The sequence below is a fragment of the Ceratotherium simum genome, chromosome 5 (genome assembly GCF_057802395.1).
Source record: "Ceratotherium simum simum isolate JZ-2026a chromosome 5, ASM5780239v1, whole genome shotgun sequence".
Lineage (NCBI taxonomy): Eukaryota > Metazoa > Chordata > Mammalia > Perissodactyla > Rhinocerotidae > Ceratotherium > Ceratotherium simum.
In genome coordinates, this window is record NC_141904.1 from 68105312 (window position 1) to 68121880 (window position 16569).

General features: G+C 39.6%; 1 protein-coding gene across 5 annotated transcripts in view; it reads right to left on the reverse strand.

The window, feature by feature from the left end:
- The window catches only part of FRMD4B (FERM domain containing 4B), a 312466-nt gene that overhangs the window by 64764 nt on the left and 231133 nt on the right, over positions 1-16569 (reverse strand). For all 5 annotated transcript variants that reach the window (XM_087431321.1, XM_087431319.1, XM_087431320.1 and 2 more), the window contains 2 exons: positions 4506-4562; positions 3689-3711 (listed from right to left, as the gene is read on the reverse strand). In XM_087431321.1, coding sequence (XP_087287447.1) covers positions 3689-3711; positions 4506-4562 — 80 coding nt within the window. The remainder of the gene's footprint in view (positions 1-3688; positions 3712-4505; positions 4563-16569) is intronic.

Sequence of the window (16569 nt, forward strand, 5' to 3'; positions counted from 1 at the left end):
GGAGTATGAACAGTAGGGTATGGGGGATTAAAATGTATAATGCAGATTAAGTAGAGCCTTAATGCCAGGTTAGGGTGTCCGAGGGTGTGTGTCTGTGCAATGAGAAACTGTAAGAGATTTTGGGAAGTCAAGAACAATGATCAAATCTATGTCTTAGGAAGATAGCTGGGGGCTATGTGCAGGTGGTAGTGTGCGATGGAATCAGAAAAGATCTGGGAACTCAATGGCTATCTGACATGGTCTCTTTCGGCCTAAATTTTCCATCTATTTATTTGTTAAATGGCGATGATAACAATTGTGGTGGAGATTGAATGAAATCAGGCATGGACTTTTTAAATAATGTCAGAGAAAGCACTCAACCCAACAATACACACATACATACTTTTACTGTCAGGTTGAGCAGAGGGGCGTGAGGGCTGAGAAAGTGAGCATTCTGATAAAGAGAAGGAAAGAAGGGAGCTGTTTGACAGATGGAGAAAAAGGGTGAGAAGGGAAAGGGGAAATCCTCAGAAATGATTAAGAGGACGGTGACACCATTTAAGGGGAGACAGTGGAAGAGGAGCTGGTCTGGAGGCTGGGATGCAGGTGAGTTCAGCTTTGGAAATGCTAAATTGGAGAAAGAGGGAGATATTCACACGGAGGGGGTGGACCAGCGCAGCCTTAAGAATTAGGTATTCAATCACTGTTTTAATTGAAAAGCCACATTGCCCTGGTCTAGGAAGGTATCTGGGGACAGTTTTTGGTCCATATTTAAACCTCAGTGAGTAAACTCAGTGAAGTTCTAAAAGCTCAGAGCTGCAGCCATTGACACGTAAACCAACAGAAAAGTGAAATTCAGAATTGCCGCTAAGGTAGCCCTTGATAGAAAGCCAAAGCCCTGGGAAGGAAGGCCTCTGCCTACACATCTCTGCATCCTCAGTGCCTAGACTGACAGGGACACATAGCAGGCATTCAGGAGATGTCACTGAATAAAGCTATGAATTTTGTATTATTTTAATTTAGCGGTATCAAGAATGTGTCAGTTCCATTTTAGCACTTAGCACTTTGCCTCATTTAAGGAATTTCTCTTTGCTTGTTCCCACCAGAGAAAAGTCACTTAAGAAAATAATCTCAGATAACCACAATACAGACTACACAAAGATGTTCATCACAGCATTATTTATATTAGTGAAAAATGGGAAAGAACTCATATTTGAAACAACACGGGAGTGCTAAATTATGTCCCTCAATTTGATGGAATATTAAAGCGTCAATAGCAGGGACTGTTCTAAGCACTTTGTAAATATCAATTCCTTTAATCCTCATAGCAATCCTATGGGGTGTATACTATTAACATAAATTCCATTTTACAGATGAAGAAACTGAAGCTTGGAGAGTTTTAAAAACTTGTTCAAGATTACACAGGTAATAATAGCAGACCTGGGATTTCAGTGAGGCTGTCTGGTTCTAGTGTCTCTCCTCTAACCACTACAACCTTGCCTCATGGTATTTTATTTTGCCTGATCTTCTTAAATTTCTTTTATAACAAAACTTTGGAGGAAAAATATATCCTCTCCACACAGGTGAGAAGGAGATCAGATAGGGAGAGGGTGGTAGCAATGAACCAAAATTCTGCTTCATTGACACTGACATTGACCCAATGACAAAAGTTCACATTTTTTACTCTTTCTTGCACCTTCATCAGCAATAGCTAATGCTTGTAAAACAACTTATAATTTACAAAGTCCTTCCACATTATTCATCTCCTCAAAACCACCCTGCAAAGTCGCTCTTTTCATTAATCCCAATTTACAGATGAGGAAACCAAGGCCAGAAAAGACAAATGGCTCACTCAGGGTCATGTTGCTAGTTTCTTCATTCCCAGTCCCACACTCCTTCTACTACCCAGCATGGTTTAGACAATTTCAAAACAATGTCCTACATTTCTTGAGCCTCGTAATTACTCAGGAAACCACCAGGAACAAGCTGAGGTTAAGGAAAAGGATTGGTTTGGGCTTGGCCAGTCTAACTTACCAACCTTGAAGTCTTAGGGCTAAAAGGTCTGGTCTACCAAACGACTGTCCCTTCTAAGTCTTCTGCTGCTGCAGGTAAGACATCTCCCCTAAGGAAGGTTTGTGGAATCAACCTTTGATTTCTATTGTTTCCTCTACCACGTTGTTACAGCTTCTTCAGATCCACCTTAGTCCCAAAAGTCTCTTCAGAGGTTGCCAAGAGACAAGACAGGATGATTATAATGATGAGGGCAATAATGATACTATAATAATAATAATAATAGCCAAAGTGTATGAAGAGCTTGCTACATGCCAGATACAGCCCTGGGCAATGTTTACATACATTTAATCTCACAACAGTCCTATGGGGTAGATGCCATTTTCCTGATGAGGAAATGAGGCTCAGAGGGTGTCCATCACATGCTTGACCAGGAGAAAGTGGAGGAGGAAGGGTTAGCAGTCCGCAGACTGCAGAGTGTGAGCTTTTGGCCCTGAATCCCTCATATATAAATCAACTTCAGACTCACCCCCCTACATGATGGCATTCCTCGCATATCTGATCTTCCTAGGAAATCTGGCTCCTCCAGGAAAGACAACAGTGGAGAACATAGCAGCTCTTAACGTTAATGACCTAGAAACTAATTTATCCTCTTTTTATCCCCAACATCTTCTTTTAATTAAAAAAAAAATTGATGTTTATTGATTTTTAGGATTCCTTCAAAGCATATTTCCTAACTGAAGAAATTTTTTTTTTACATAATATAGCACAAAACAGAGCTAACAGGAGAGTGTGGTGAGTGGATCATGGCGCGTTAAGCGGGCTCCCAGTCATTCTACCAAACTGAACGGGCAATGAGCTTGGAGTTTCTGAAGAGAAGTATTACTCCACGACTGGAAGTTTTCAAGCTTGGAAGGCATTATTTGGTTATCGGTCCGTTAAAGAACACACTATTCAAAGACTTGGCTGGGAATGAGTACTAGGTGATCTGTAAATAATCTATGGGTAAAGTTTACCAGGAGTGGAACATTAACATGGTAGAGGTGAGGCTTTCAATGGGTCATTGGCCTGTGAGCTGTTTCTAACTGGAGGCCTTGCCTCCAACTTGAACCGTTTCTACTTCTCCAACTACAGCTATTGCCTGAAAAGGACAGAATGGGGCAGGTAAAGGGTGAATTCAAATATAAACACTCTCTGATGAGGTGGCCAGTCAGGCAGTTAGAACCAGTAAGTGCTCAGTGGCAACAATACAACTGTTAGGTCAAGTGTATGGAGGGTGAGGCCCCTTCAGGGCAGCTGCAAAAAGAAAGCCCCTATTAATCCCTTAACTAAGCAGCTGAAGGATTTAATCTTTTTGTGTTTATGGTATAACTCTTCAAACACAGGATTATTATAAATTTTAAAAAATCAGCATAGGCTACCAAAGCTTTTTACAGATTTCTTCATTGACAGAAAATAGAACTTTGGAGGGCTTCTGATTACAATTCACTGTCACTCTGGCTTGAAAAATTGTAAGAAAGCTTCATTCTCGGATTCATTCACAAAAAGAATAGGTCTCTATTTGAAGAAGGAAGAGATCTTGGTCTCTTGCCTTGGGATTTACTTTCTTTTGATTTTGCATCCATTGTTATTTAAAATAGCAAAAAAAAAATTTAGCTAGGATTATTTTGCATAGTAATATCAGAAAAGGAACCATTACCTGGTGTAATCCCCTTTGGCTTCCTGAAATAAAAAACAAAGATAGATAATCAATTTGTATTTATGTTAATCAAGCTGAGTGAATTTTACTCTTGATCGTTTTCCCCAAAGTCCCTGAATTTTGTTTTGAAGAATGTATACACGGAACACTTTCCCTATGACTGTGGAGAAGGATGTGGCATTGATAAGAAAACACTGGTATCCATGAAATAGTTCTTAACAGAAGAGACAAATAGATCTGAAAAAGTACAGACAATTATTTCTCCTTTTATGTTTCTAAGATCACGAGATAAATGCTTGTCTATTCGAGTGGCACACTTTTTAGGCTGGACGCAGACCTTTTAAAACACAACACTGGTAAATCAGCACATACTGTTTGTTTTCTTTTGAAATCAGCGTGGAACACACTTGGTTTTTCAGGCTACTAGTGCCTTTAAGAATTAGAGGGCTCTTTAACTCAACCTCAAGAAAATGTATACAAAAGTTACTAAATTTAAATGAAAATTACAGCTGTTGGAACAACTGCTGCCTCCCAGATTCAAGTAACACAGAGCTCTTTCCCAGGAATATGGTCTTAACTGTTTTCCCCCAGAGCAGTCTAAATTTCCTTTTGCTTTGAGACATACTCATATCACATTATAGCTCATGCGAACCACGCTAAAACAGAAAACAGTGGCTCACACTTTTCATTGGCAAACGACCAGTTGGTTTAAAAATCCATCAGCCACTGGCCCATGCAAAAGTTTCAAAGTTGCAGGCACTTCACAGAAACCAACAAAAAAAAAGGAGCAGGGAAGAGGCAGTTGGTGGATTCTTACCTGTAAAACCAGTGCTGCCAACTTGAAGGTGGTTTCGCTGTCTACTTCGATTTGCCCCTGTGGGAAAAGAAAAGCATCACTGAACACAGGCTGCCTTAGGTTGTAGCAAATGGCTGTGGAGCTGGGGAAGCTGTCACAGCTCGGCACCTCCAGTTTACGATCAAATGCAGATCATACCATTGCAGGGGAAAGGGAAGGGGGCGTGGAGAGACGCATCCAGGGTTGAGGGGAAGCCCCATTGTGCGCGCATGCTTTAACTAGCTGTGGGAAACTTTGTTTAAACAGCAGTATTCTAGAAGAAACATAATGACTTTGAGGCTGGAAATTCAGACAACTTCTAAATGGTTAATTTTTATCTCTACAAGTTCATTTTTAAGCTCTGCTGATTTTCTTAGTTTGTTCAGGGTTTTTCTGAGATATTTTTTTTCTCTGTGTCAGAGCATGGTTATTTCAGTATATACCCAATGCAAACACTATTAAAAATATAAATTCACTTCTGTGTCAATGACACATTATTGAATTAATATATGTACCATTATAGATAAAATGTGAAAGAATTAAGGAACAGTTACAGCAAATGCTTAGAAGACTAAAACTCTGTGGCTTTATATTGAGGTTTGATAAACTCTAATTTATCATTTTTCCATTATTTTATTTTTTTTCATCCTTCAAGATCCCAAGGAAAAATAGGAGTTCTGGGTTAACAGGAATGCTTCTTCAGTGGCCTGGTTGGGGTATATAAGTGTGTGGAGGGGGTATTGCCTCTTTATCAATAATACTCACGTGCCTTCATTTATTTTTTTAAATGTGGTGATGTATGCAAGTACTATTACATTATGTAATATATTACAACAATGAGTGGTATAGAGGGATCTTTATTAAAAAAAATTTCTTTGGTGATATGCTAGCTTAGAAGCATAAATACAGGCAAATATAATTCCACATACCCCCCCCTCCTTGCCCAAGTTCTGTATAATTAATACTTGAAAGTACATAGTGTTTAACAACATGGAACTCATGGGCCTGGAAATTGCCCTCCCCTCTTTCTCCCTTCTACCTGTTGACTCCAGTCTGGAGAGTTTTCGAGTTAAACCAAGAGCATCAGTGGTGAGTAATTAAGTAGTTTTTAAGTAAATGCACACTAGGTAGGTTTACAGAAGCAGTTAGCTCCATGAGGATTTCTGAAAGGATTATGCTTTTCTCTCAAGTTTCCAAGTGATTTGATTGGGGTTCTCAAAAAACACAAACTAATAACAATAATTCTTTTAAAAGCCATGAAATAAAATAAACAAACCAAAACCCCAGAACATTACAATGTCAGCAGTGATAATTATCTGTGTTCCCCTTAATTACAAAATGAAAACAAATTAATTTCATCCTCCAACTTCTAAGTATGCCCGCTGAAACCTGAGGCCCCAGATCTGCTTCAAAGTTTTTTGCTTCAAAAGCTGACAGGCCCAGTGCCTTGGAATTCAAAGCTCGCCTATAATCTCTAGCAACAGATTATAAAATCAAAGAGAAGCCAGGTTGATTGTAGGAATCAATTGGCCTCTGTCTTTCAGGCAAGAGACAGTGGTTTTCTAATCTGGTGAAAGATGATGCAGCGGTTAATCCAACAGGTGAGGTGGGTGTTGATCAAGATTAAATTTTTGAAAGGTTAAATTCCTTACCTTCAAAGAAAAAGAAACTCATGCAGAGGGAGGGGGGCTAAAGGGGGAATTCAAAAACATCTCTGAGTTTGAAGTTAGGCCCAAACTCAAAGTTAAAGTCAAATTTGTCTTAAAATCTTCAAGAAGATAAAAAGTGGATTATTTCGGATATTAAAATAACCAAATCCGAAAATTATTGCCAACTCTTCTGACCCTCCATGACCCCCTTTGCCTCATCAGAACCTTAGATGAGTCATCGGAACAATATGTTAGACAGCAACTTTTCAATTTGGTAAATGGAAGTGGAGCAGATAAAAAGACCTCAAACAGATACTCTTAAGGATGCTGCCAAATAATTCTCTACCTTAGAAGAGTCATTAAATTTTAAAAATGCTGAAATAAGGAGCTGAACATGAAAAGTACCAGGCTCAGACAGCTCCAGAAAACTGGGGAGGCAAATATGCAACTTACCTGTGGACTTTTCACCTACACAAGGGGCCCCAACACCATTCTGGTGGAGGAGGGTGATGGTGGGGTGGAGGGGTGGGGCCTATCAAAATCTTGTTCCAGGGAGACAGGAGAATGCATGGTTTGGCAAAGCCTCACGTTCTTTTATACACCTCAGCCCCCACTTCACCTTCTTGTTAACCACTGTTCTGGAAATCCAAGGTAACATATTTTGAGTTCTAACAGTGATTGCCAAGGTTACTTGACTTTTGCACGGAGTTCACCAAACAATGGATCAACCAAGAATAACACTATTTGCCCGGTTCTCAGCAATTTCGCATGGTGAAATTTAATTGTCTTATAAAGAACTCCAGAATTTCATGCCTGAAGTGTAAAAGTTCTTTAGAAACTGCAGTCTGCCCTAGGATGGAACATTTCTTTTCCTTACAACCATGGCAACAGCGGTAACCTTATAAGTACCAGGCAAGCTAACACTTGAGAGAGGGATCTCCTCAAAGAGAGAGGTAAGGGGATCCCTCCGTGGTTTCCATGACTGTCAAGGATAAACAAAGAGAAGCGGAGAAGTGAGTCAGGTGACGGGGCTGAATGCACAAAGGTAACATGAAACAGTAGAAAGTCCTGGTGCTCCACCCTCACGTCTAATTTAGCTGGATTATGGATTCAGTCGCCAGGTCACTGGGTTCAGACTCCACACTGGACATCTTATTTTTGTCCCTGTCTTGACCTTTGTCCTTGGGTCAGTTGACCAAGACATCATGCTAATGAGGTGAAGTCTAGGTTTTGATTTGCAAGTAAGAGAGCAGAATAAAAGAAAGTTTTAGATCTTGAAAGGGAATTGAGTGAAAATATGATTCCTATTATTTTACAGATGATGGCAGTGAGGACCAGGGAGATGAAGTGTACTACCCAATCCCATAGCAGATGGTGACTCTGGACTCCCTGTTCAGTGCTCTTTCCACTCTACCATGCACTAGTTAATTTTCCACGACTCCAGTGTAAATCTCTCACTAGGCATCTTCCAAAGGCATGATGCTTTTGGTAAGAGCTGGAATCAGGTAAGACTGGAAAAGTGACTCCAAATGCCACCTCCTCTGTTAGTGAGATGGCACGTAATCATCAAACAGACATACTCATGGTGGAATTATTGGAAAATTATTTCTGGAGAGCCGTCCTGCTTTTTCTGTGTCGATGGAGTGCTCCATGGAAACTTACTCTGCACCGTAACAATGGACATGAATAACTTGGTCACAAATACTTAGGACTTAGAACTATTTGACAAATTGTTGGGAGAGCTCAGTTAATTTCCAAGTCTATTACTAATTAGCTATTAATTTTAGGCTTAAGTCTATAAAAAAATTAACTCATAGAACACCAGCAAATTAACGTAGAAGAAATGAAAGAGAGAAAATTGCCATTTGCAAAGATCATAGTACTAACTGATTCAGGCAATAGTCTTCAATAAATAGAAACTATTGGTGAAAGTTAGCTAAGAAACAGGATGGGATATTTTCACAATCACAAAGGATCTCTCCAGAGGGGAAAATTAATTATAAAGGGTAAAATGGTAACTCTTCAATGGAAATAGCTGACAGATAGCATCTGGTGTAAATACTCCTATGATGGCTGATTTCAAGCTACCAATATGACAAAGCAGAGTATGGAGTTGGGAAGAAACATGAGAATCAGCTCTCATAGCTGGTACTAGGGGCTCTCGCATATCACTGGGTAGTATTCCTGCCAAAAATACATCACTAGATCTAATCATGAGGAACCACGAGACAGACCCAAACTGAGGGATACACTATAATACATCTGGCCCACACTCTTCAAAAATGTCAGTGATGAATGCCAAAGAAAGGCTGAGAAACTGTTCCAAAGTAAAGGAGACAAACGAGTCATAACAACTAAATGCAGTATGTTATCCTAGATCCAGAGAAATGTTGTTATAGATGGCATTACTGGTACAACTGGATTGTATATTAGGCAAGAGTATAGGTTCAATGTTAAATGTTCTGAATGTGATCATTGTTATATGGTTATATAAGGGATGTCCTTGATACTGAGAAACATACAGTGAAATATTCAGAGGTAAACAGTGTAACTCACTCTCCAATAGTTCAGAAAAAGATTACACATATTTGGAGGAGAGGGCGGAAGTGCAAATGTGGCAAAATGTTCACAACTGGGAGTTTGGTTTGATAGATCTATTGGCATTTTTTTGTGCGATTCTTGCAACTCTGATGAGTCTGAAATTATTTCAAAATAAAAAGTTTGTAAAAAAATTGACATATTTTCCCGGAGTCCTCTTGACTGCCTAGTATCCCTCCCTTTTTCTGGGAAGAATATCTCATTCTTTTGGAGAATTGCTCCTTCCCCTACTGGCCCTAGTGGAGACACAATCATCCTTCTGTGGGCAAGTGATGGAAGCTGGTCCAAAGACTCTCCCAGGGATTTTCCAAAGTAGAACTAAGGGAAGAAAGCTGGAGACAGAGTTGGAAAGATGTGAACCAGACAGAATCAATGCTCACAGATGGAGAGAAGGAGGCTTCTTGACATTGGTAGTCAATTGTACCCATTGCAGAGCTGGGCCAGACTCCAAAGTCTGGTTAAAATTCAAAAATTGGCAAGAATGATACCTTGCTGCTTAGATGCTCTCACTTTGGTTCACCATTAAGCCTGCAAACAGTGCAAAGAACAGATGTGATAAGGACACAAATGAGCGAGTGGATACAGCTCCCTGGAGCCTCTCTAATTCCTTCTGTGGACACATCTATGTGGAGGGAGGAATCTGCCTGGCCAGAGAAGCCCAGAGCCATGGGCTGACTAGTTTTTATACAATTAGGCTGGTGGAGAGGCCATGTCAACACTTAATACCTACCTGCTGTCTAATAAGGCAATTCTTGCCAGGGTATAGAAACACACTTCCCTGTGCTAGTTCTATTTTCTGGGGGTTATCATGCCCCTAGAAAGCCAGGCCATAACTACCACATCTGCACCCCCTTTTCCTCATGTGTAAATGAGCCAATAGTTTTGCCTTTTTCATCCAAGCTAGTTGTGAGAGGTAATGTTGATGGAGGATGGTCTCAATGATATATTGCCTATTGGTTCTTCCAGATCAGGGTTTTGCAACGTGGGCACAATTGACATTTTGGGTTAGACAATTCTTTATTGTGAAGGGCTGTCCTTTGCATTGTAGGGTGTTAAGCAGCATCTCTGGCCTCTACTCACTAGATTCCAGTAGTAGCCTCCCCCAAGATGTGACAACTAAAAATGTCTCCAGGCATTTCCAAATGGCCCCTGGGGGGCAAAATGGCCCCAGTTGAGAACCACTGCTCTTGAGTCTCTGTTTTATTCTTGGATTAAACTAGAATCATCAGACACCTACAAAACTGAACCCTAAGGTTTGTCCCAGGTAAAACCGCTTTTTTGGCACTGTGTTTTGGCATTACTCTACTGGCTTACGTTGAGAAACAATATAAGAAACAACTCTCAGAAACTCATTATATTAATAACTCTAGGTGTGTTGTGGAGGACATCATTCATTACATCATATAATATCCCTTTATGGGAACCCCGGGGAGAAGTTTCTGATTTTTAGGACCAGTGGTGACTGTGCTCCTTCGAGCAGCAGCTTGGTTTTACCTTAATGACCGCTGTGAGTTATATAAGCGATCCTAACTCCCTCTTTGCTCTGGCTCTTAAGAGAAGTTGAATTTCTTATCCGTGAGCTAAATGCTTTATATTAACCACGCTAAATGTTGTATACTAACCTTAATCTTGGCAGCAACTAATTATTTCTCCCTTTTTTTCCTCAATGACAGATAAACTTGATTTCCTCCTAGTGTATTTCTTGTCTTTTTTATTGAAGTACGTACAGTAAAATGCACAAATCTTAGTGTACTGCTTGATGAATTGCGACATGTGTATTACGCTCCTGTAACCAATCACCCAGATCAAGAAATCAAACATTCTCACTAACTTTTTCATCTTAGGGAAATGTATGTATTTTTATAAACCACATCAAATCAATAAAATGATTTTTGCTGATTAGGAAAGTGTAAAATAATGCTGCAAAATTGTTTCAATTTGTAATTCTTTGATTACTAACCAATTTGAATATTTCCCTTGCGACTGCATATCATTTGCTATTGCCCATGTATGAAATGAGCTTTCTATTTGAGAACTTATGTTTAATTTGAGATACCAAAATTAACCCTTGGTCTCATCTGTTGGGTACAAATTATGTCCTTCGACCTGTTCTCTGACGTGTTCTCCTTCTCTGGGCCTAGGAAGTTAGATTGGACTGGGGCCAAGCTCCCCCACTGACAGAATCTGTGGGGCCTAAGCAAGTTATTTTTTCTGAAACTCAGTTCTCATCTGCAAAACGGGGAGTGATAATATTGAATTTACCGAGTTGTTGAGCGCATTAAATGAAGTACGAATATAAAGCCTTTATCATAAAGTCTAGCCCCCGAAGACGCTCTCAATGTTTTTCTCTCTGCACTAAAGTTTACCAGGTTGCTTCTTACATGCTTACTTATCATTATATCTATGGTTATCTAGTTTGTTCTAGGACACTGTTCAGTTTTTCTGTAGTTCATAACATTTAATCACTGTTCCATTATAATACGTCTCAATATCTAAGATAAATGCTTTAATTTTCCATAATAATCTTTGACATTCTCTTTCATTTATTTTTTAAAGAAATTTTAAAATAATCTTGTCAAGTTTTTAAAAAGATGCAATAAATTGTCTTCATGTTTCTATTGAAATTGCTTCATAGTGATCATCAAGTTTTATGACATACCATAAAGACTAGACACACCCTCTGTTAAGATTAATACTCAGGGGCCGGCCCCGTGGCTTGGCGGTTAATTGCGTGCACTCTGCTGCTGGCAGCCCGGGTTCGGATCCTGGGCGCGCACCGACGCACCGCTTGTCTGGCCATGCTGAGGCCGCGTCCCACGTACAGCAACTAGAAGGATGTGCAGCTATGACATACAACTATCTACTGGGGCTTTGTGGGAAAAAATAAAATTTGTAAAAAAAAAAAAAAAAAAGATTAATACTCAGTATTTTATATTTTCTTATATAAATGGGCCTCTTTTTTCATTCTATTATTTATCTAGTTGTTATCATTATGTAGCTATGTTAAGATTAATACTCAGTATTTCATATTTTGCTATATAAACGGGCCTCTTATTTCATTCTATTATTTATCTAGTTGTTATCATTACGTAGGATTATTATTGTTGGTGTATTTAACTTGTATTCAATTTCTTTACCAAAGCCCACAATGCCAATAAGTTTTAGCTAACTTATTTCCATTTTCTAGAGAGTAGTGAAATTGTCTCCAAATAATATTTTGGTGCAGTTCTTTGGAATGTACATGGTATATCTGATTGCGTTATATGAAGTAGACACTTTACTTAACACCCTCATACACTGCTGGTAGACTATCAGTTAGTTCTGGACCAACTTTTTCACAAGGTCTACTAAAGTTTAACACACATACACTATGGCTCAGCAATTCTGCTCCAGGTACACACCTAACAGACATGTTTAAATGTGCCCACTAAAAGACGGGCACTAGGATCTTCATGGCAGTGCTTTTGTAATAGCCAAATACTGCAAGCTACCCACATGCCCATCACTGGGTAAATGAGCTGCGGTAAATTCCTACTACGGACTGTTAATCAGCAGTGAAAACGAACAAGCTGGCTGAAACTACATACAACAATGGGAATGAATCTCAAAAACATAATTTCAGCAAAATTGGACAGACATTAAAGAGCATATATTGTATGACTCCGGTTATATAAAATACAAAGTTAGCCCAAAACTAATAAATGCTATTAAAAGTCATGGTTGTTGAGGGATTAATGACTGGAAGAGAATATACAGGGGCCTCTCAGGTGCTGGTAATGTTCTGTTTCCTTGATATTGATGTTAATGACACAAAGGTGCTCAATTTGTGAAAGTTCATCCAGCTGCACATTTACATTATATGCACTTTTCTATATGTATGTTATACCTCAATATAAAGCTAAGAAACAAACAGAACTCCTAATCTTCCAGGTAGCCTTTTCCATCTTACTTAATGGAAATTCCATTTTTAGTGCCTTAGATCCAAGACCTCCACGACACCACTGGGTACAGAGTTGGGCAGTGAGCTACCTGTGCAACTGTATTTGGTGACCCTGTTTGCACTTTCTAATACTTTATATACCTTATTTATTTTCTTTATTGTCTTCCTCCCCACCCACCATTGCTCCTGCCTAGCAGTAAGATCCTTAAGGGCACAGGTTTTTAAAAAATCTATTTTGGGGGGGCCACCCTGTGGCCTAGTGGTTAAGTTTGGCCTTCTCTGCTTGAGCAGCCAGGGTTTGGTTCCCGGGCACGGACCTACACCACTCTTTGGTGGCCATGCTGTTGTGGCGACCCACATACAAAATAGAGGAAGACTGGCACAGATGTTAGCTCAGGGCGAATCTTCCTCAGCAAAAAAAAAAAAAAAAAACACCTCTATTTTGGCCCTAGTTATATCTCCAGGACCTACACCACTGCCTGGCACACAGCAGTTGCACAGTAGTATCTGTAGAGTGTGTTTTTGAGATTCATCCCTATTGTATGTAGTTTCAGCCAGCTTGTTCGTTTTCACTGCTGATTAACAGTCCATAGTATGAATTTACCGCAGCTCATTTACCCAGTGATGGGCATGTAGGTAGCTTGCAGTATTTGGTTATTACAAGAGAGTAGTGAAGAAAAGTCAGTGAGAGTATTTATATCTTTTCTTTTAAAAAAGGGAATGCCTCTTGTGTTTCTTGATTCACTATACAGTTGATTTGTCTTGATTTTCAACTCGGAGTAAGGAATCCTAGCTTTCTGAGCCGTGAGAACACAGCCCAGGCTTCCCCAGCTATGGGAACTGTAAGCATAGTACCTAGGGGGCAAGAACTAGAGACACAGACTTAAAACACTGAACACGAAGAGGTGTTAGATGTCAAAAAGTCTTTTACTCTTCCCTCTTCACTTTCTAAAAACGTAAAAGGAAAATGATAATACCTGTCCCACATACTTCATGGAGTTTTGAGGACAAAAAGAAAAACAAGATATAAAGATGCTTTGAAAAAGCAAAAAGCATTACAAGAAGAGCCAACAAGTACAGGTATTTTTGTGGGTGTGTATCAGAGTTTCAAAGACATAAGCATTACGCCCAAAGTATCTGGGCAGACTGCTTCCCAGAAACTTGATCACAATGAAGACAGGAGGCAAGAGAAAGAGAAAGCTTGGAGCATGTGAATTCGTTTGGTTGTGGGAGGATAATACAAATGAACATACGCATACGGAAATGAGAAAGGAGGGAAAACTAACCAGACCATGCTTCCCTGAGGTTCAGTCCAGGTATGGTTTGAGCATTGCATTTTATTTTTAGGTGGACAAGGGGTACATATTTTTGTTCTTGGAAGGAAGTTCCAACCAGTTTAAATAGAAACCAGATCTTGGTTTCTAGATACCATTCTCCACTGAAAGGAAAAACGACTGATTCCAAGGCTATGGCAGTGGGAGCATTTTGAACATCAAAATGAATGACAGAATGGATTATAATACATTGAATAAAAAGGAATCCATGACTCCATGCTGATGTCAAAAAATATTTTTAAAAGCTGGGGAAGGAGGAGAAGGAGAAATTATTTTTTACAGATGACTGCTAAGAAATGTTAAAGGTGATGGAGTTAGAGGATCACCATTTATATCACCATGGTACTGACTTAGGCAAGATCACCACCGGAGGCCAAGACCATCGGGTCAATGACTGTTGGGAAACAGGATGGGCAGACAGCCTCAAAGTGTCAACTCCAGACGGTGACTAATTACAAAGGGGAAAAGATGAAGAGAAATCTGGAAGATGCCACCTTAACCAAAAACAAGGTATACTGACATTGCAAGCCTCTTTGTGAGATACACTGAGAAGGACACATCATCACTTACGTAGTACTGCTGCCACAAGGAAATTATATTAGACTAGTGGCTCTCAACCTTCAGCGTGTAGCAGAATTACCTGGAGAGCTAGTAAAGAATACAGAGGCCTAGGCTCACTGCAGAAGGATAGGATGAAACAGGGCAGGGTGTGGGTCTCTGCATTTTCATCAAGTCCCCAGATGATTCTGAGACATGTCTAACATGACACATGTTTGGAACCACTGAATTAGACAAATCCATATTTCAGAAATTGAGAGACATTCTGCAAGGCAGTTGGCCTATACTCTTCAAAAATACCAGTGTAAGAAAAGCCAAAGAAAGACTGGACACCCGTTTCCAATTATGGAGACTATAGAGTCATGACAACTAAATGCAATATGTGATCCTGGATCGGATCCTGGATCAGAAAAGGGGGGGAGAAAGCTATAAAGAACATTATTGAGACAGTTAGAAAAATCTGAATGAGAACTGTATATTAGATATACACAATTTGTGAAATATGGGATTAATCTCATAGTACTGTAAACTTCACACAGGCAGAGATGTGTTTAACTCACCACTGTATACCCAGCACCTATATAGTGCCCAGCAGATAGTGGACATTCAATAAATATTTTTAAATGAATTAATCTATACTTTAAAAAATACTAAACCTTTCGATGACAATGTTCTACAGGATGATGATGTAAAAGGCATCATCAGGACTATAAGTCTTCCTCCTCCCAATTCTTCTTTTTACTTCCTCCTATTCTGAGACTTTGAGGCTCTGCTTTATTACTTTTAAGTCCAGGAAGAATGAGATTGTCACGTGGTCAAACATCAGCGAGACTGGCTCCACCATCCTTCCAATCCTTTTCATAAACTCTTGCACCAACACAGTTTCAGAGCAAGGGAGTGAATGTTTATGAGACTGCACTGAAAATTAGAGGTGTGGTGATGTACAGCCAAATTGTTACGCGACGCAAGAAAGGCAGGGAACCTAAACAGGTCAGGCTCTGCTAAAAAGCACAGAGGTTCCAAGGCACCCACATCTGATAAATATGAGGGGAGACAATTGGAGAACAGATGAATAACCATCATTAAACGAACACTTAGAACCAAGCTCTCTACTTCTGCACTTACCCTTACGTATTATAAGATTACACACACAGCAGACTTTAATTACAACATTCTAATTGCTTAAATGCACCCTGGCACCAATTTAGGATTACAGTTTGAATCTGTAGCAGCAGAGTGTTCTGATGCAAAACGAGTCATATTAAAAAAAAAAGTGCAAGGTGCTTACAAGATAATCAAGGATGATTAGAGGGAGAAAAGGGTGAATCAGGAGAAAGTTATAGTCATGATGTTAAAATTAAGCTTTTGAAAAAAGAAGCCCTGCTAAAGCTAGTTTCTTATCTGGATTTTTTGTGCATGAGTAAATATGCAATGATACTTTTATTTCCAAGACTATTGTGCATCCATCTGATTGGGCCTCCCATTTATTATTTTTTTTCCAATAGGGCATACTGTGTTTAAAATATTTCACCAGGGCCGGCTCCGTGGCTTAGCGGTTAAGTGAGCGCGCTCTGATGCTGGCGGCCCGGGTTCGGATCCCGGGCAAGCCCCAAGGCGCCACTTCTCCGTCCAACGCGAGGCCGAGTCCCACGTGCAGCAACTAGAAGGATGTGAACCTATGACATACAACTATCTACTGGGGCTTTGGGGGGAAAAAACTGAATAAATAAAATCTTTAAAATATTTCACCAACATTCTCCTTTCTGCCATAATTGTGGTTATTTATGCTCAAATACTTCTTATAAATGAGAACATCTTATAATAATCCTCTTGGGAATTTTAGAATAATATTGTCAATAACAACAACAAAACCAAGAAACATTTAAGCGCTAATTATCCGTTCCAAGAGGTTGACATATATTAATTCACTGAATCCTCAGGACAACCCTGTGAGGAGGTAATGTTAT